The sequence below is a fragment of the Ooceraea biroi genome, chromosome 3, assembly GCF_003672135.1.
Source record: "Ooceraea biroi isolate clonal line C1 chromosome 3, Obir_v5.4, whole genome shotgun sequence".
In the NCBI taxonomy this organism is placed as follows: domain Eukaryota; kingdom Metazoa; phylum Arthropoda; class Insecta; order Hymenoptera; family Formicidae; genus Ooceraea; species Ooceraea biroi.
In genome coordinates, this window is record NC_039508.1 from 3,034,397 (window position 1) to 3,056,171 (window position 21,775).

The 21,775-nt window shown below is 44.6% G+C and overlaps 1 protein-coding gene and 1 long non-coding RNA gene across 41 annotated transcripts in view; one reads left to right on the top strand and one right to left on the bottom strand.

The window, feature by feature from the left end:
* The window catches only part of LOC105281370 (microtubule-actin cross-linking factor 1), a 104,968-nt gene that overhangs the window by 53,273 nt on the left and 29,920 nt on the right, over positions 1–21,775 (bottom strand). For 19 of the 40 annotated variants that reach the window (XR_894301.3, XM_026968680.1, XM_026968678.1 and 16 more), the window contains exons 3-8: positions 20,494–20,555; positions 16,020–16,037; positions 13,671–13,730; positions 12,667–12,756; positions 11,246–11,416; positions 7,582–7,596 (exon numbers count right to left, since the gene is read on the bottom strand). Coding sequence is in view for 39 of the 40 variants with exons in the window: in XM_026968680.1 (XP_026824481.1) it covers positions 7,582–7,596; positions 11,246–11,416; positions 12,667–12,756; positions 13,671–13,730; positions 16,020–16,037; positions 20,494–20,555 (416 nt within the window). In the remaining variant the exon portion in view is untranslated. Of the gene's footprint in view, positions 1–491; positions 713–1,496; positions 1,755–2,610; positions 2,797–7,581; positions 7,597–11,245; positions 11,417–12,666; positions 12,757–13,670; positions 13,731–16,019; positions 16,038–20,493; positions 20,556–21,775 lie in introns of those variants that run through there. The other 21 variants (XM_026968694.1, XM_026968691.1, XM_026968677.1 and 18 more) reach the window with 9 other exon arrangements.
* On the top strand, positions 2,788–7,246 carry LOC109611100. The gene is made up of 2 exons (XR_002193429.1): positions 2,788–2,875; positions 4,968–7,246. It is a non-coding gene; the product is annotated as an uncharacterized LOC109611100 (long non-coding RNA).

Consider the following 21,775-nt stretch of genomic DNA (forward strand, 5'->3'; position numbering starts at 1 on the left):
ACCGAAAGCGGTATCGGCAAATAAGTAGAAACTGCTTTTTTCACTGACTTTCATTTTTCGTCTCACCGATTAACGCAGCGTTCGTCCAACAGCTTGAGTGTTTTCTTTTGAGTTTTTCATTTCAAGAAAATTCCCCTTAAGGTAACTTTATTTCTCTACTTTAAAACTACTTTTAAACCGCGGTGACGAAGTAACGGTGAACAGAGAATCGAGAACGGTAACACGACTGCGAGACTACAGCAAAGCGAGCGTATCGCCGTTCCGATCCTAATTAAGACGACGCATCCGTTATGACGAGAGAGAGAGTGTTTCTTTTGGGATAGCATGGTGTTTGAAACGAGCAAACATTTACGACAAGTTTTAACGTGGAACGGTTCTCCGCTGAAACGCTCGCAGAAGCATCATCGTGATCAGTCTATTCTTGATTATGATGACGCTTGGAGCCAATGGAACCAGTTCGACATTCGTTCTTTCATCGCAGGATCGCTTACCCGCACGGTTTTCGGTTTCGTCGAGACGTGCCGAGTTATGGCAGTCGTCGACGAGCTAGCATCCTGCAGGTATCTCGGTTGGGCGCGTTTCGTCAGATCCTCAGCAACGCTGCGCTCTTCACCGCGCGTTAAAGTTGTCGTCTTGCGAATGATGCGAGTGACGATGCGCTTGGTGCCATTCTCACCGCGTCTCGACGTTTTCGTCGACTCGATCGACGAACCTGCACGTGCGAGAGGAAGCGATGCAGACGTTCGAGAAACGAGCCGTTGACCCGAGCAACGGGTTCGTAATCCAACTTGGAAAAGGATTCACCTGACAACGCACTGATCTTAGGCGACATTGCCGAGCACTCGCGTCGGCGTGTAACTATCGTTTTCCGACTTCCAAGTTACGCAACGTCATCTGTGCACACGTGTCCTAATTACCGACGAGGAGATATTCGCTATTTAACTTCGCAGAATATTGTAAACTACAGTTGAATTTTAGTCGAACGAGGTGGACGAGCCTCCTTAAGTCACGATGACGTAACGGCTTATTATACCTGAGAAAGGACAGCCGGCACCGGAGAAACCACTACGAGGCACGTATCGGTGCCGGCGACACGCCGGCAATGTTGCAGCAACTCGAAATGGTAACTCTGAGGGATGGCTGGAGCGCATTTTATGCGCTACGTATCAATTTCATTAAACAGACCCGTTTATTTGTTCTTTCCTCGCTAGAGCTAGAGGAATGAACCTGGATCGCACGGAGGCGACACGGTGCACACGCTTTACTTCTCATTGTCTCAGTAAAGACCAATTAACCGAGAATAACAATCCTTATGAGAATAATCATTCTCCGGCTAATTGGCGACGACTACTCGCGGGATTGTCATGATTTCTCGGTGTTGAGAGGCAACTTCCACCTTACGCGACCACCATCCTTTCGATCACTTGAAGCACCCTCGTCAGCGTCATCGTTAAGGTGAATCCTTTTCCTCCTCGCTTCTCGATTTCGATCGCTACCTAAGACCTCGGTCGACAACCGGCGTTTCGTGTACACGGCTTGCAGATCGTCAGCAGTGCGCGACCCCGTTGGGCTCGGTGAAACTCCATCACGACCGTCGTCCTGCCTAGTGCCCTGGACGAACAGCCTGCCTCCCTTACTGAAGCGATACATCGACATCTTCGTGGACGGATTACGAGGACCGTATGCGCATATCGCGCAAACGCACGCACGTGCGTATCACACTCTCTATTCAAACCGCAACTCGACACTGCAAGCTGCAATTGTTCATTTACGTTAACACATCGTCGCGACACATCGTCGCCGCGTGCCTTCTCAAACCGCTCGCCGTTTATATTTTTCACGACAATCATCAAGACCTGTGTCGAGCCACGTTCTCGCCACGCACTTGGTTAAATAAGGTCGTCTGATGTCGAGCACCTTTGCCCAGTGCAAAGATTTGCGTCCGAGGTAAACGCGTAACAATGTTTAGCAATGATAAAGAGAACTGTATATCTTTCAGCTCATATATTTTTATCGCCCGCTTACGTTAAGTCATCAATAACAATGATTTGATTTCTCTACCTGTTCGCCAATAGATACAACTGCGCGATTCTACGATGATGAACGTATTCATCTGTACCGGATGTAAGTCAGTCGCGTTTTATCTAAATGTGTGATGAGAACGAACGTTATAGCTCGACATTTCGTGAAATCGAGGAAGAATCGATTACGCGGTCGCCTGGACGGTGCCGGAAAGCCCGAGCTATAGTCGCTTCGACGCGATGTATAGTCGTCTTCGTGCAGTATCCTCATTAAGGTCATGGGACCATTAGAATCCGAGTGGCTCCGATGGTTCCAATTGGACCTACTTTAATAGCCACAAAAATTCATTCACGGCCCAGTCTTTAGCAGAGCTTTCTACGGTGGTTCCGACAGAGCAAGGCATCGCGCTAACTGTAGCTCGTTTCGCGCCGGCACGTTAACCATCCAGACGCCGGTCTCACAAAGCGGAACCGCGCCGGTTAGAGACAGCACAGCGAGGCGTTCGTGAATGTGTATCAGATGCGTCGGCGTGCAAATGTTATGACAGTTCTATCTCTCTCTTCCTCTCCCTCTTCTGACGACACGGACTTGCGAAAGATCGTCCGGATGCACTCGATGTTGCAGTCACCATCGCTGTCGCGACGATCGGCGATCTCTCCGGCGGATCCCCCGGCGCGAACTGGCAACTGCTGACTGGACAGGCACTCACGACACGATCGCGAGCACTACGAGGCACGGCCGGCGATCAAAGACGATGCGATCCAACTGATGATGACGGACGAGCGACTGTACGCGCGACACGCCGGACGACGATCGCCGTCCTGGCGAGAGTAGGCCAACGAAATGCGCACAGGTGAGAGACGTTTTGCCCCCCTCTCGCACTTGTGCTCTCCCCCTCCTATCCGTCGCCAACCACCCACCTGGCGTTACCTCGCGCTTTGCCGCACCTCGACGACGACGCGCCGCTGAGTACGGTGCGACGTTTTAATGATGCTTTCAGTGCTCTCCTCCTCTCTCTCGTAATTGAGAAACAATCTAATTCAAATTCGCATTTAGAGTTTTTAGTTTCGCTGAAGCTACGTAAGTGGAACAGTCGAACGCCGAGCTTAGGAAAAGAAAATGTTTTTAGTTTTTTAACAGTAACTTTGTTAACTTTTTAAGTTTGAATCATCATGTAACATTGTCTCTTGCAATTTCGAAAAATAAGAAGTGTTGTTCTTTGCTCTACGGGTTCGCCATCATATAATTACTTGTCCAATCATACCTTTTGAAGCTAGCAGGAGCGCAAACTGAATCAATGAAACGAATCATTAATGCGCTCCACTGTACATCGCGAGCCGCGCCGATATCTCTCGATCGCGCATGCGTCCTCGATCGATCGACTTCCTGAGCAGTGGGGCCCGCAACACTATCGGCGGACCCGGCTGAGCTTCCTCCGCCTGCGGACGTCATCATCGCACGTCCTTCCTCCTTTTCCTTTTCTAGAGATTTTGCGTTCCGGCGAGCATGCATAATACACGTATATGTCTTTACGCGTCCCACGACATTCCGCTCGTCAGGGTCTTGAACGGTACCATGCATAATTCACGCGTGAGCGGCGACGTTGGCTATCCCGATATCAAGGTCGAGCCGCGATCGGGAACGCGACCTTGGTAAAGACCGAGATTCCGCGGACGGGCCTAAAAAGGAAGTGGAGCAATCGGCGGCTGCCGGTGACATCATCGGTAGCCCGAGATTCGGTGGACGTCTGATAAGCGGCGCGATGATAAGCGTGGCGATAATAACGATAAGAACTCGGGGATCTGAGAGTCACGGGAAAGGTAGACGAGAGAACATCCGCAGGCCGGCATAACGAGCGTATAAAATATAGAAACCCATAAATTATAAGAAAGATGATTATAACTGTTTTGTAACTCTGTATTTCTTAGCGACTTGATGTTCTAAATCGTGATAAAATTCTGAGAATCCCAAGAAAAATAAAAAACATACTTTGGCAATTATTTATCAAGATAGAAAAGTTTTTTGAACGGAAACAAGTTCTGGAAAAGCAGAATATCTACTCTCTATATCTGATCTATACAAAATACTAGTTGCATGATGCGATTAATACTAGTTGCTCTAGATACGCGGAGACTTTAAATTAATTTCTATGAGACGCAAATGTCACTCGCGTCCGCTGAATTAATTATACGTGGAACTTCCAAGGAACAAACAACCTTGTCATTTCTGGAATGGCGTGGGTCCGGCTTTTGAATTCGCATATTCGAGCATAAGCATACAGAAACGTAACGAAGCAAAGTGTTTATGTTAATCACCTGTTTACAAACTAAAATATGCCATGCGATGCGGATCGTAAATCGGCATGGTAGTAAGCATCGATGAGCTTCCAATCCTCGTGGACCAAACGTGGTAACATCGGCCCGAATGATAATTACGTAGAGATAATTACGTAGCGCAATCCTTTTATGTGGCTCGAGGGCGATCGAGATAATAGAATGATGGAAAATCGATGGCGTAATCGCCGATCGTAAAAAAGGCTTCCTCGATAATCTGTTTCCTCACTTAAAAAAAAAACCATTACTTAATAGCACTTCCAGCGCGACGACGGACACGCAAAATTTCAATCCGATGATTCAACTTGATTTTTCCGCTGATGACTTTTGTTCACAGGGCGTATCATGCGTGAGGATGCGTATCGTGTTACTTTCTTCAGAATATTATATAAAAACGCTTGAATATCGAGCGAAACGGTAAGAAAAAGCGACCCACTTGTGCAGCTTTTTATCCTTTTCCTGTTCTCCCGTCGAGAGTGCGATGTTTCTAACGTGTGTGCGCGAATGATCAAGTACAGCAAACTCGTCGGCTGCATCCGCGACAGATGCATTCGCTGTGTTTCCTTGATCTTGGGATATTCAGTTATCGCTAGACGTCTCACGATTCCACAGGTTGCTCGGGATGATCGAGAACAAATGCGGAAGTAAGGATTCTCAGACGAGCAGACGCTATCGCAAGCACCAGTGCCTTGCAACACGGCGCACAATCGAGCCTTCATCTGCGAATTCATGCGCGTGCCGAGGCTTGCGAAGAAACAGGCCGATGGCCGTTAACGACTCCTCATGGAAGAAAAGAAGAAACGAGAAGGAAACAAGAGGCAAGAATAAACGAGACAACGTAATCCTCTTAATAATAGGAGGAGAGAAGGCAGTTGAATTGCACCCTTCACGATTCCAGCGGCGCTGGCTAAAAAATTCTGTAAAGAAATGAAATAAAAGTTCGAATTGCGGCCGCCCGCCGAGCCCGCCGACTGATGCACACACTGCAATTACATTTTACAAGTAAATCGCGGCGCAGACATTACGATTGCGATGGGGCCCGCGGTGCTGAGACTATGTTAACTGCAACGTCGAGATCACAGGGCGGATATGAAGTCATCGCACTCGAGGCTACTTGATTCGTTCCGTCGTGGCTTCCGCCGTCGTGGGTACGCTAATTCGTTGCCTTTGGTGCGAAGATGGAATACAATCCGGCCGCTGTGTATGTACGCGTGCACGGTATCCCGCGCGTAACGACTGCCTCTCTTTTATACAATGGCAACGAATAAGAAAGTGACAATTGGTCGAATACAATGAGCAGTTTCTCCGATAATGATAGTGTTTTCAGAGACTTATAAATAAGCAAACGAGATATTCGAATTTAAATAAAGCTATTGTGCGCACGCGATCAGAATATTTTAACGCGGCCGCGTACCCAGTCCGGTTCCAGAGTGGAACAGGCGACATCGACGCCGGCAAATGAGCGGCATTAATGTTATGTGTCTCTCTCCCTGTTAAACACTAGATCAGCTTTCGCTCGCCGCGGGAAACGTTGAGATAAACAGCGCGCAAATGAAAGCGCATGTCGATTGAATGATCGTGGGCGATCAATCGGTGGTCAAAAAGTCCCGAATACCATTACGACACCATTGGCAATGCGAATACCGGCTTCTCGAAAACGGCAACCAACGGCGGTGATTCCCGAGAAGCCTTTCCCCTCGCCTTCGCGCGAAGAGAGTGAAACGCCATAACGAGCACGCGTCGAAGAAACCCGTACTTATGGCCTCTGAATGGTTTCTTCACACAGGTGCATGATGTCATTCGTAATAGCGTCATCGAGTCGCAAACTCGAAGCGCGAGGATGCTGTTTAAGAGAGCGCACACCGAGATAATCATCGATTCTTCGGTCGACACTCTTTTATCCTCTCGAAAGGAAACTCGAGAAAATCGAAACATACGAAAATTTTTATTCTTCAATTTAATGTTTTTTTTTAGCAAATGTAATCCGTAGGCAATTTGTGGACTGCGTTAAATTGTGAGAGTGCGTTGGAAAATATGATTAATTTGTTTGTCGGAAGTGACAAGTCGGATTCATAGATTTCCCGGAGCGACAATAATTTGCGCGATCGATTAGCGAAGACCTTCGACTGCGAGCGTATCTACCCCGCGGAGCTGACTATTACGACTCGATGTTTCTTCAAATGATCATTTTACTACCGATTCCACCTACGCTATTCTGTTGAGAGCGAAAAACATCGTGCTTGTGCGTATTTTCATGTGCTTGTGTTGCACTCAGCGCGTAAACAGCGCGATCAGTATCGGTACATTCCTTTTAAATGCATAAAATGTGCATCGAGTTATTCTTATTAAAATCTAGATTATCTTGGCTAGTAATGAGAAATCGTATTGCGTCTAGCAGTATCGCACCGAATCGCATCGCTGCGCAGATCGGAGGTCATGCAGCGTAGACGAGCATGTGAAAATTAGCAAGGCGAATCGTTAATATTCACGCTGTATCTCGAGATTAGCGATCGATAAGAATACCCCAGGACATTGGCATGTAGCCACGGAGAAATCGTGAGCGTAATAAATCCCGATTTTCTGGAGACGTATTTCGTAAGACATTAATTAGAAAACGCTGCAAGTAACGCTGATCGCATTGCAACACACATCGCGTCTGTTTTATCATAAAATATCTTTACCATTTTATTTAAAAACGCGTTGTAGAATGAAAACTACTTGCGTATTTAAGAATTAAGTCGGACCTTAAATCTGCACTTTTTTAAATAAAATTGGATTAAGAATATAAATACAAATAAAATAATCAAACAACTTGCAAATGAATTTACACAAAATAGACAGATGAAAAATGTATAAATTAATGTTTTATGATTAATAAATTAATGTTTTTCTTATTTTAATTTAAAATACTTTTTTTCGCACACAAGCGAAATAATACATTTTCGATGAGTGGATCTGTAGCGGAGTAAATATAAATGCTTAAATGGGAACCAGGTGGAGAGCTGAACATTCATTCAGGTCTCCTTCTTTCACTGCAATTCCACAGGTATAACTACCTGCACGAGCCATCTGTGCTTAACAAAGCGACCGTCTCGGCAAGTAGGTAGTCGGTAAAGCAGAGAAAGACGCAGTTGCATGTGCGATTGTGTAACCATTGCAGTTCCCAGACATCGTTTCGACATCCACGTGATGATGATCATTAGGGGATGCAAAGTGATCGACTTACCTTGCGTCGCCAGCTCTGCGGCGCATAAGAAAACAAGAAAATTTACCATTAGATCGGTGACTACTTACAGCGCTAAGATCAAGTATAAAACTAAACTCGACTCGTTATACTTAATCGGCTGCGTACCGCTTTATCTACCTATAACATCGTACTCGCATTAGCAATGCAAAATAAAATCGTCTATCTCTTACTCGCGTACTCACAAAATACGCTCTTCGAGCGTCACAGTTCTTCACTCGTTACGCAACATCTCGGAGAAGCAGAGCATATTTTTAATAGCTCGCAAAAGAAAAACGGAACGTTACGAGATCGACAAAATTGTAAACGTAGCAAACTGTTTTCCCCAATTCATAGCGATCATAAGGGAAACAGAAGAGCTGCAGAGATGCATGAAAGGCGGAGAGGAGAACCGGATAAAAAGCAGAGGCTGAAGGAGACGCTGAAGAAACGCTGAAGCGACCGCTTCCTGACCATTCGAATTCATATCTGGAATTTCTGCGTAATTTTCCTCGCTCGCCGCGCTGCATCTTAACAGGCGATGCGAAGGCAGAGCAAACACTAGCTGCCTTTATACGCTCGCGTAACTCGGTTACTCGGTTCGCGCCTTTGCCCGGCTTTTTGCGGCTCCTTAAAAAGAAGCGCATGATCTCTCGCCGGGCATAAATGCCCGATGTCTCCGATGGCGTGGCGAGTTGGCTGATCACGCGTCACGCCGCGGCGACACGGCAGCGATCGCCATCAAAAGAAATATTCATGAGCGGATGCGAGAGACGTCGCGCCTCGAGACGAGGTTTTCGAGATAAGTGCGCCGATATCGCTCGTGCACACACGAGGAAACGCGGACAATCGACGCGCGTCAACCACGGCGCGTCTTTATTCATGCGTCCATCGCGGCATCTGAGAACGGAAGCGGAAAGCTTTGCGGTTGCGAGCGATCGAGATCTCGCCGGTGTAAAACGGCGAGAAACGATTTCCGATGCTTCTGGGTCTCCGCTTGCAGCGGATCGTTTTGCTGGAAAATCTGTAGCGTGCGCTTCGAGCGCGGATATCGCGTTTCAAGCCTGAAACGCGATCTCACGTATCACGGGTCCAGCAGCGGAACGAAAGCGGAACGTCGCGAGGAGCGACATTCGGGTTTCGACGAAGCTGCTACCAGAGTCCAAATTTTTCTCTTTTCAAGTTTAACTCTCCGATCTTTGCTGTTTAGATTTTTCGTGCTTTTAACAGTTTTGAATGAAGCTTATTGGTTACCACTTAATCTACAGATGCTATTTATCATATTTATATCATATCAGGAAATTCTATTTTTTGGTCAAGAGTTCCTCCTTTGACTCTCTAAGAGAAAACTTATTCGCTTACTACTCGGCGCTGTCCGTTTGAGGCGCAAAGTAGGATAAATAAAGCCTGTCATAGTCTTCTTAACATCTGAGGATGTTAACACCTTGGTCGACAGTAGGAGCGAAATTTCGACTCGGGTAAATTGCAGCCGTTGAATCGTAACGTTGATTGCAATGACATCAACGCGAAGGTACCTTTGTCGTACCAAATCGGGCACATCTCGCGGCGTGCGACGACTGATACAGCCGAGAGCGCGACTCTCGGCGAGCGGCCGTCCTCGCTTTCGCTTTTCTTTGGCAATGCACGTGATTCCGCGCGAGCTATATGTACATTCGTTACCGGCACCTACCACAACGTTACGTCGAGATACGGGCTCTGAAAATAGCGCGGAACACAACGGTACCGGCGAGATGTGACCTATCGCGGTGTGCTCGCCGTCTGATTAGCACGCACGCGTCGAGTCGCCTAAATATCGCCGTTTACGTTATCCCACCGACCAAAGCGCCCATCACTGATGAAACTTGACGGTTGGACGTCTCGGGCCGTGATCAAAGAGACGAGAGAATGGACCAGAGACATTCCTGAAGACGGAATATCCTGAAGCGGAAGTCGCGCACGTGATGGAAATCACGCGTGCCGTTGTTAAAAGCGGGAGATCGTCAGGGTTCATCGACATTCTAATGGCCAATCCGTCGTTTCGTGTCGCAGGCCACTGCCCGGTGAGACGCGAAGCGCAACGGAGCGGAAAGACGCTTTACGCCGCGCGCGGCTTGAGGAGGCTTCAAGGAGAATTTGCTTTGCTGGAGCAGCGTCTCGGCACAGAGACGCAAATCGGCCGGAAGAAAGGACCGATGAGACGCGTAATTATGCTGTTCCGAGATGACGAGCGGACAACGAAAAAGATCCTAGCTGCAATTGTCGCTACGCAATGTCCATGATTAATTCCACGAATTATCCTGCACGCGTTTCCGCTTGCGTCTCGAAATCGAAAACTGCATAGCCGCGCGAGAGAAGTTGCAATAAAAGTCTATTTAAACTCGCATCTATGTTCGTTGGGAAAGAGAGCTGCCATATTGTATGTCTCTCGATACTGTACTTATGCAATTTTTTACGCATGTCCGTCTGTCTGGCGAATTGCGGCACAGAATAATAATTCCGAGTCGGTGAAAACGAAGGAGAAGCCCGGGGTCGCTCGGCTATTTCGCTCCACGGAAAGTGACCGAATGGCCATTTCCAACACGTCGAAAGTGTTGCCGCGCCCAACAGAACCAACATATTCCGTTAGTCCAACGGTACGCACATGAGTACACAAATGCAAAATACTCTCGACATGACGCCAGCCATGCCGTGACAACGTATCAGCGTTTTCTAGTGCAAAACCATTAAAATCACAATCACAAGAGTGACGCTGATACAGATCCTCCCGAAAGAAGCATCAATTCTACGCTCCACATATTTTTTCGAAATTTCAAATAAATTTGTTTGAAGCGAAATCTTACATTAAATGCGCTCAATGTTTATATAATGAGGAAATCATTTAATTTCGAATTTAATGTTTAATGCAAAAACGCTCGATTCCTCAATAATCGTGAACAAAATCATGATAAGAGAGCACTGCATTGTATTCTTGGATGCTCTGTATACATATGTACATATTTCACTTTCCATCAAGCTTTACGGCCGACTTGGCACATCACATAGTCCGATGGACACATTGCAGCAAATCGAGACTGACGGTTTCTGTGCTAACATTGCGGCTGTTTCATTTGCAACACACAACCTACGTTATAGCTGTTCACTTACTCAAAAAGCTGGAACTTCCTACTGTCGTAAGAGTCGATAGCAAAAATTTCAAAAATACAACACGTTTAGAATGACTAATTTTATCGACAATTTAACGTGTAGCACGCGGTCTACTAGAATACGAATTAATTGCCGAGATACATGATACAGAAAACTGAAAGATTACGACAAACGTGACAATAACGTCTCTTTGTTCAGTTTCCATCACGGATTCTGAAAGGCTCGTAGCGTCGAAAAGGAGTACGCGACTTCCGGAAGCCTCTGAATACCAAATAAACGTAAAGCGCAGCAGATGCTTACGAGCGCGCGACGCGCATAAATTTACGACAGTGTGGCACTAATCACGCCGCTGGCAAATTCAACATAAACACCTAGGATGCTCCGTTGTTCCGAGACACGTGCTCGATTCGAAAGGCGAACCATACCCGTTTCGGGTTTCTTGCTACTGCGACCGTTAACAGGGGGAATCACACTCCTACTGTCGTTATCGTCACGTTCTTTGTGAAGTGACTGCGAAGCTTACCTGGAAGTGCAGAATGATGGTCCATATCAGACCGAGAGTGAGCTTCGGGTTACCGTCCACAATGTCTTCTGCCCGGATGTTGACCAACTTGATCTTCTTGTATCGTAAAAAGTCGAGGGCCATCTGCACGTTTTGCAGCATGTGGAAACGCATTCGACCTTTCTCCCGCGGCTGAAAAACACAATCGATTCATCGTTAATTGCGTTCGATCGAGGATAATTATTACTGCTTGATCCAATTGCCGTTCGACTTTAGACTCTGACTCAATATGGTCGTGGATGACGATGCAATTCAAATTAACGAAACACATCAAAGAATAAATGGATTAAGAGAAGAATATATAATTTTTATTCGACTATACAGGGTGAGGCACCTAAAACAGGCCTGAATATCTCGGCTGTTATTGGCGATAGAAAAAAATGTGTCAGACCAAACTTGCATGGTTTCGAGGGACACATAATTTGTTCTAAATAATTGTTTATTAGGTGGACGCGTAGAGGTCATATGAAAGTCAACTTCGTTTTTTTAAATGGTATGATATGTTTTTTTACGTACCATCTAGTAGAACGTTTGAAGATGCGCACATTGATATACGGGTCAAAATCATTCAAGGTCACTGAAGGCTAAAATTTCTAAGTGCTAGAACTTTTTCATTTCTGAGTTTACGGTATTTTTAATAGCAGAGAACTCTAGGCAATATAAAAAATAATGATATCATCAACTCAGAACTCCTCTGAGAAGAAAAAATTTCTAATGGCTAGAGCTTTTTCATTTCTGAGTTTACGGTATTTTCAATAGCAGAGAACTCTAGGCAATATAAAAAATATCATCAACTCAGAACTCCTCTGAGAAGAAAAAAATTTTAAACTCGAGAACTTTTTCATTTCTGAATTTACGGTATTTTCAATAGCAAAGAACTCTAGGCAATATAAAAAATAATAATAACAACAACTCAAAACTTCGCGGAAAAAGAAAAAATTTCTAACGGTTAGAACTTTTTCATTTCTGAGTTTACAGTATTTTTAATAGCAGAGAACTCTAGGCAATATAAAGGTAATTATTTTCCCTTGCAGTTGGCCTCCAGTGACCTTGAATGATTTTGACCCGTAGATCAATGTGCGCATCTTCAAACGCTCTACTAGATGGTACGTAAAAATACATATCATACCATTTAAAAAAACGAAGTTGACCTTCATGTAACCTCTACGCGTCCACCTAATAAAAAACTATTTAGAACAAATTATGTGTCCCTCAAAACCATGCAAGTTTGGTCTGACACATTTTTTTCTATCACCAATAACAGCCGAGATATTCAGGTGGCCCGTTTTAGGTGCCTCACCTTGTATATTTTTTATATTTTTTTTCTTCAACAACGAAAACTAAACTTGAAAAATTGAATTATGCGAGAAGCAAGTACTCACAAGATGCTCGCCGGAGAGCACTTCCAGCAGGGAGATGAGATTGTGGCCATCTCGTAGATCTTCGAACAGGTCGCCGACATGTCTGCTCGCCTGCAATAAATCCCAAACAATACAAGTTTATAACTATTAATCACAATGAATCAAAATGCATATCTAAATGCATATCTAACAACGAACAGAGAAAAGAATATCGAAACAATCGGTGCGGGAAATAACTCAGGTAGCTAAGTGGCAGGGTGTGGACGAACAAGGATACAGTCCATCGGCAACATAACTCATATAAGCGATTACCACGATGAGCGAACACCAAACGAGAAAATGAAAAACCGCAGGAATGTCGACAGTTTAGTATGCATAATTCGAATAATGAAAGCGTAGCTAAGTATCTATACTCGCATACGAGCATCGTCGACAGCGAAACATCGTTGCATTCGCGCATGACGTAACGACAATATGCAACGTTCGTCTCGATGATACTCCAAATGTTTACAGTTCCGATCCGTACATTACGCTACAGTACTCTTGTAATAATAATGATTAGAAGTAATAAGACGGAAAAAAAAGACAAAATCGCAGCAACGACGGAAACAGTAAATTATCGACGTCTGAGATCACCGTTTCCAGGGTCCGCGCATTCGAGTCGTTTACGCGCAAAAATAAACGTATGCAAATCCACAAACCGGCTTTAAAAATGCACAATAAGCTGGACGCACTTACTGCCATATCGGTTGACCAATCGGTCAGCTCCAATGTGCAAAACAAATACATCTCGTGCAGGTGTTAGTCAGACAGTAACGTTAATAATAAGAGAGGACACAAGCGTTGCGTTACGCAGAGTCTCCTCGTGGGACCAAGCAGCGAGCGCAATACAGTAATTCGCACGTTTTATGTAATACCTTAATTCGCAACATGGTTCACGAAAGCGGAATCTGCAGCTTTAAATACAACGATACACATCGTGCAAGCCGTCATGCTCGATAATAAACGAAAACTATGGAACTTACAGTGGGGGAACAGCATGGTTGGTTGTTCACAAGGACGCACACGTGTAGGCACGTGTAAGTCTGAAAAAGATAGCGATGAGAACTGTCACCATGGATTAGTAAAGAAAGCTCGTGCGTGAACGAGGGAACGAATGACTTTGAGACTCAAAATTGGTAAGTTTTAAGGCTCCCAAAAGCGAATCGCGTGAAAGTGATAAAAGAGAAATATCGCTTATTAAATTATTAAAATATTATTTTGTCCCTTCTAAATATTTTTCTGATTAAAACAGTATGTTTATTAAAAGAGACAGATACCGGTTATTAAGATGGAGTGAATAGCTTTGGGACTCAAGATTAGTAAGTTTTAAAGAACCGAAGCACGTGAAAGCGATAAAAGAGAAATATTGCTTACTAAATTATTAACATCGTTTTATTGCTTCTAAGTAATTTCGATTAAAACAGTATGTGCTAAAAGAAAAAGATATTGATTAAATTTTACTACTATTAAATACTTCCGATTAAAACAATATGCACGATATGATTGGAATGTTTCGCACCGTGTATCTTTTTGAACAAAGTTAATACAACCGAGTTTTATTAATTTTTGAATCCGCCTCTGCGCGTGAGCACGAGTGCTTTCGTGCATCGCGCGTGCATTCTCACACATATACGCGCACCCGCACTCACGTGCATGCATCGCGTGTTCTGCACAGGTGAATAAATGTCAAGCGATTGACAGAATAGCACGTGATCCGCCTCCCATCCGCATTTCGTAACCGTGACTAATTGCAACAAGTCGCGTCCATGTGTCTCAAAAGATGATTTTTTGACACGTTCCACTTTACGACATTGCGACACCCGTTTCCTTTATGTTGAGAATAGGATTAATAGCACGCCGTTTTATCAAAAGTCGACGAGTCACACACATTGTAAAATCTACAAATATTGACGCGATTCGTGTAAGAATGTCGCAACGCTTGCACCATGTACCATAAAAGAGACGAGTAAGAAACAAATGTTAAAATTCTCAAGAAGAAAGTTAATTTTCATGTACAAGCAAAAACTCGATATAATGTTCAAACGTCTCGTAGAAACTTTATAAAATTAATTGATTATAGAAATATGCATACAGTATAGAAACTTTACTATTATTTTTCGATAATTATAACGTGATTAAATTCAAAGTATAGTATTAGAAAGAGATTCGATCAATATTTTTCGAGCATTCGTGTAATTTCTAATAAGACGAATTCTTCTGAACATAGTTCGCAAGCGTTTTCTACATTAAACATTTTTTATTAGCAGTAATAGCTATGTCACTGAAATTTGTATATTCACCCTATTAAAGAGTGAAATAACAAACTAGGCATAGTTCTCCAACCGTTCACCAACTGTTGGCAAAGTCCGTTTACTCAGAAATAATAAACAACTGACTTAGGCAGTTTTAAGGTTCTATAACTCGAACCAGAAGTATTTCTGGATCCGCGCAAACTTCTTTCATTTTAAAGAGTCAGTAAAACCTCAAAGCTGGCCGAATATATCAGAAAAATGACTTGTATGATAAATCTCTGCAATAGATAATTACGACAAATTTACGTACACTACATACGAGTTTATTATTAAACGTGCATAAAAATGCGCAAAGAGAATTATTTCAGCATCACCGCAACTCTAATTATAGCCAATTACAAGTCGAAAATGGAACCGTGTAGGTTAATTATCTTGTGATTCGTTGTCTTGTTCAACATCTGCTTCAACTCGGGGTTTCATGACTAGACACTCGAGACGGCAAAAAATGCGAAATCCTTCACATTCTAAAGTCACGAGTGAAGGATCGGGCGTGCAGTAAAAGGGCGAGGCGAGAACGTTATTGCCGGAACATTTTGCACTGTCGCATGATACGACTCCGCAATTCCTGACGTGCCATTTTGGCATGAACGCCACTTTGTCACAAAGACATTAGAGACAGACACAAATGACTAACAGATGGAACCTGGTAACGGTATAGTAAATCCTTTTAAGACGGTAATGAAAGTAATTATCCTAACCGTCGCGAACTATGTTCGTAATTCATACATATGTACAATGAGAAAAAGCTTTTAAAGAGATATGTACCAATCGTTGCAATTAATTATCCAGAAACTGACGCACTATTGCTTTTACCGTTGCGCTAATAATCCTCGTATTTTCTCACAGGTTCGCTTATAACTTGGGACAATCGACGTTGCTTGTGGCATTATTTATTTTCGAATCCGACAGCATAGAGTCTTCATACACATTCGAGTTTATGACACATTGTATGAATGCATCGTTAAATTGTAACTTTATTCCTGCTTTACTACCAAAATGAATAATAATTGTGATGCATACCTTGACGTATTTCCAGTGCTGCAGGAAACATAAAAAATGCAATAGATTGATGTAATGATTTAGGTATAATTAGCTCAGTCGCGTGGGAGAACGCGCTGCATTGTGTAATATCTCATCCTTGGTCTTATCGTTACACGTTACGTTATACGTAAGATATAATTCTTATAATTATTGTTACGACAAACATGTTCACGTGGTATAGCTTTAAATGACATAATCATGTCCAGAATAACGGATTTTACGTGGGCACAAACACTCGTCCAGGAGAACAAATGAAAAGAGACTTTCATCGTTACGAAACGTCGGGCCACATTTGTTGTTCTGTCCTCGGTTTCAGCAGATCGTCCATTTCCTGTATCCGTGATTCCGCGAACGCAACTGCAAGGTCCTATAAAGCGAAGCGCGAATCTACGAAAGAGCAATTTGCATAATTTTCTACTTTCGTTCAGATAAGATACAAAACGCTTAAAGAAAACAACTAAAAACTTTATTTCTGAAATATAATCTTAATCTCTGGAATATATCTTCATATCGATAAAAATATCAGTACTTTAGAAAAAAAAAACGTAAAAAACGTACTGAGAACATCCCAGGTAACAAAACATTAATTCATTATTTAACTTATTAAACAAATTAATAGATGACATAAAACATCTGCTCTCTCTCGCACTGATTCATCGATATAAATACAATTTATACTCGTTCTAACAGTAGCGGAATAAATCGTATTCCCTCGTAATGCTCCTCGAGATCGGACACGCTAACAGTTACGGACACAAAAAGCCGAGAATGCAGGCAGGGTGCCGACGGTGTCGTCGCATTGTGATTACGTAAGCGCCGCGGGATTTCGTGCCGTGGATCAAAGGCATACCCGGTCGAGGAGAGCGAACGCTAAAAACAGCTGTAAAAGGCTCTTTTCTCCCCCTCCGACGTGTCCTCCCTTTGGGCCCGCCATTCGTCCCCCGCGACGACGGCTGCGGCCTCCCGAAGAGAGTAAACGCTACCTACCTCACCTGCCCTACAACCCCACCTCGATCACCGGGCGAGAGGTGGTAAATCGGGAACGGCACTCTCGAAGAGGGTTTCCGAATAAGGTCAGGCTCGCAAGACCAAACGTGGGCGCGCGAAACCGACCGACCGTGGGTCGATGCTTGGTAACCGGTATCGCGCAACACGTAAATATCGAATATCATTGCTGTTATGTCCCCCTCTTGTGTGACAAAATTTGGCAGTCTGAGATGTCATCGGATTTTAAATCCTTGGATTCTAGCGGAACGTCCTGCTAGAAGATCGCTAGATATTTCGATCGTAACGCAAGCATCTTGAGCAAACAATTGGCGAGCGCAGAAGTTCGCGGTACCTTGACCCTGCAGTCGCATTCGCTGCAACGAGAGGCCACCCGATCGCATGTACCAGCAATAGAACGTTACGTCGGATTACAAAGGTGCACGTGATATACGAGCCAAAAGGGAAGGTCGCGATCATTAAAACGCCATTCGCACGACGCGCGCTTGAGGTATTATATATGCAAGATCCTTTTCTTATGATTTTTTACCTCCCTTGATCGGCAATTTTGCTCCGAAGGAATCACTCAAGAGTCATTGGAGAAATTCGCGATACAGTTTATCGGATCCACGACGCCTCAAAACGCGTAAGCAAATGCGACCGATTTCTCGAGCATTTGATCTCTTCTTCCCTCGAAATTACCATAAGTGCTCGATCTACATCAGCGCTCGGCGTCTCGCAAAGTGCATTTCATCAACGGAGCATCGTTACGCCGAGTCGCATCCACGCCGCCGCCGCCGCCACGATGACGAGAGGCAAGAATGAGACGAGGAATGAGAAACGGTGGGCAGGAAACGGCACGACAGAACGATGCCAGCTTACGATAATTATACGTCGACGGGACAACTCCACCCGTATACGGCCGTGATTCGAACCATTCCCGGAGCCGCCGATCCGGCTTGCCTCGCGGCCCGACTCGACTCGGTTCGGCTCCGCCGTGACGGATGAATCATTGTCTGTATTAAGTCCTAACTGATGTACGCGCGGTGCATATCGCCGACGAACGAAGATGCGGTACTGTCACGAACTTTTTCCCGCGCTCCCGAGCGTAATTGATGAATTAATTAAATATCTGTGGGCGGAGGTGGGTTAATGGACGGCTTCATCCAGATCGTGAATTTCACAGTGTGCGTGCGTGACCGGTATCTCCTCGACAGAAAGGCGACTGCATGTTATCTTCTTAATTCTCAGCATTGGACACCTTCGTCGAAAATAATTCCAGAGACTTGACATGTTTGTGTCTGTCATTAAAGCGATAACGATTAAGAGACACATCTTGCTTGTATGATCTCATGGTCAGTATCGTATATAATTCCGGTTACATAAACATAAATGGCCAAAAATAACAAGCTGTTCAGATTTCTCAGGAATTCCTTCGATAAGCTGGTCCATTAAGTTATCATTAACAACCTTATCAACAAGCTTGCAATGGGCGATTCGTGTAATTTCTAAAATCTTCTCTATCGATGACATCTATCGGTTTTACCTGCAACAATCGACGTGGGATCATCCAGCAAGGATCTCGCATTTAATAGTGATTCATAGACGATCGACGTGTCAAATCTGAAATCTAAGATCAAGAAAACAATAACATGATGTCTCTCACTACTTTCTGTAAGAAAATAATCTCCATCTCAACTTGGTCAATGTTTTGCAGCATTGTACTCGCGGTATGCAAACATTCACCATAAAATGCGATGCCTGTCAAATGCGAGTGTGCATGGATGCACTCTCTTACAGCAGAGAATCCAGCCACATAGCTCGCGGTTACTCACGCTCCATGCTCGTGAAGACGCAAGATGCAACGAACGAACGAGGGAACGAACGGACAGACGGACGGACGGTCCCTTATCGAGAAACGTTTGGCCGCGTTCCTTATCCCGGACATAATACCACGCAGCATCCGCAGCAAACACGCAGCAGAGGTCAAAACTCACCGGTGTCTTCTACCTATCCTCGATCGGTATCTGGCTTTCTCAGGGCTGAATGATAAATATAAATCGTTATCACAGAGCCGAGACCGCTATCTACCCCCTCGCAACCGCAGAAGGGACGCATCCGTGTTTGCGTTCGCGCTCTTTTTTCGTCAGCAACGAGCACTTGCGTGCGCACGTGAGCGCGAAGAGTGACCAAGCGTCTCGACAACCCGCTCGCGATTTTCCACGATCGTGTCGCCCACTTGTCTTGCTCGAATCGCTGCCTTCTATAGTCGTAGCTGTCGACGCACGCACGCACACACGGGGGTACGTACTTTCGACCCACGTGCGTGCCACATATCGCAACATCGGGGGCCGCAATATCGGTACCGTGATTGCGCAACCGTGAGTTTACGTATTTTTACGCGGCGATTCGCGCGCGTTACGCCTACTTCTGCGGTGTTAAAAGCGAGGAGAAGGTGCGACGAGAGTCCATCGGCCGATCCTTTCGAAAGTCGGACCACGGAGGAGGACGAAACAGAGGGAGACGACACATCCGGGCGTCCCCTGGAGAACTCACGTGCGTCGTCGCGCCGCTTTCTTGTCGCCCGACGCGAGGCTCGTTAACGCGTTACCACGCGTTTCCTACTTCCATCGACGGTACTTTCGCGTACCGTGGCCATTGTTTACGGTCATTTCGATTTAACAACGCATACGCCGGCTTTTACGCTTCTGTCTTCGCACAGTGGCAGATTTACGCGCTGCGTGTCGTCGACATGTATAAATTTTTTTCGCTGAACGAATACAAATAAATCGCATAAAATCAAATTTCTCTCTGCGAACTCGGTCAAACAGATCCAACGACGTCCTGCAGTTTGCGTCGTAAATCCTTCCGCGAGGATAATTTGCTGCTGTTTATATATGAAAGAACAAAACGATCGCAGATGAATAAATCATTTTGCATCATTGTGCACAAGTCTCTTGTTTATCGTAAATGAGAATTTAACGTAACTTAGCGTAAAATGTAATGTATAACGATAAGACCAAAGGATATATGCAACAATTAAATCTGTTGGTAAGTTTAGCGAATACTATGACTCACGTTCTTGTTGATTAATTCGAGTTTTAGCTACTACAAGATATCTAAGAAGATTGTACTTTCTTTCAGCTGTGAATACTAAAAGGAAGCACAGCTGATTGAGGACATCCTGTACATGTCTGGAGAAAGTACAATTGAATTTCTTGTTCTAGAAAAGCACATCTACTATGAACTCTTAAAGGTTTCGTGATGTACGAAAATATAAATTCTCTAAAATTACTATAATTCACCCAAGAGTTCTCTATCTATTCATGTTCCTCCAGCAAAGTATACTTTGCAATTACCAGGCTAATTAAGCGATGGCGTGAGTGCCAGGACTCACGTGAATTCACAAAAATGCCGCAAAGGTAATAAAACCAACACGAGAATCCGTTAATTTGAGAAGCAGTCTCACCTTTTTCAAATGCTTGTTCACCCACTTCGTGAAGGTCTTCTTCTGTATAGCATCTCGTTCGTCTGCAAACACAAAAAGAACAGAAACATCAGAAACGTGTGGAACTATTGATCTCTTTTTTTCGGTGGCCACTGCGTTATGATAATGCAGCTGTTAATGCTATGACTGAATTGACGATTGCCAAATAATATGACAACGCGTCCGCATTCGCGTAAATCATGAATCTCTCGTGTGACGATATCGACACATTTTCGACGATTTACATCACCGCATCACCGTAATCGCCGCTATAATTATGTCACGATGGCGTAACGTTCCATACAATGTCACTTTACAATCGTGGCAGCGTGTACTGCAGACAGTGCGTGTCACCGCGTCTATTATCATCGACAACGGCGATAGCGATTAGCGTGAAAATTGAATTTTGCAATTGGTCATGCCGATAGGTATAGCTGTTACACCGTATCTCGCGACGGTGTAACGTTATGCCTGGGCTCTAGCGTGACGGCGAGTGCGTCGCCGTGACGCAATGCCACCTGGAAATGGGCCTTTAAGGATGGTCGAGGTCAGTATAACGAAACCAAAGTCGCAGGCAACCGGATCAGGTCAACTCGGATGAGGTCAAGCAGGTAGACGCAGGTAGGCAAGCGAGCGAGCGAACGGAAGGTCGGCTGGCTTGGCAGGCTGCTCGAGCGGTTAGCATGCGAGGCACAAAAATCCGGACAATGGATCGTACGAATAAGAGTGAAGCCCACGCTTATGACGGTCGATCTATAACTCGGTCGAGGATGCTGCTTATTAGATTGTATAACGTAATTTCGGATTTTCCAGAGCATCAATTCACAGCGATGTGCTAATTCGAGAGACAGTAGACACTGATATCAAGCAAAATTGTTGTACTGCATTTAAAGAAGGTTCTGAAAACATTAACAAAAATTCAAAATTACTCATTATGCAACTCGGTTTTAGATATATTTTATTGATTCTACTCGCGATGAGATTCGTCTAGAAATTTTTGTGTCGAACAGGAGACACAGTTATGAATAGGACTTTGATTCATTGAGCACCGAGTATCGATCGAATACTATCAAACGCACGTCACGGTCCCAAAATTATCATTCAGGACTTGGTTCCATCACTGACGTGACGCAACGACTGGAATCGCAAGGACGTCAACGTCGGGCCCAAAGTTTCTCACGAATTAATGACTGTATTCTTATAGCATAATTACGATTACTGCGACATGAATAAGTAAATTATCGACGACGCACGCATCCCCAGC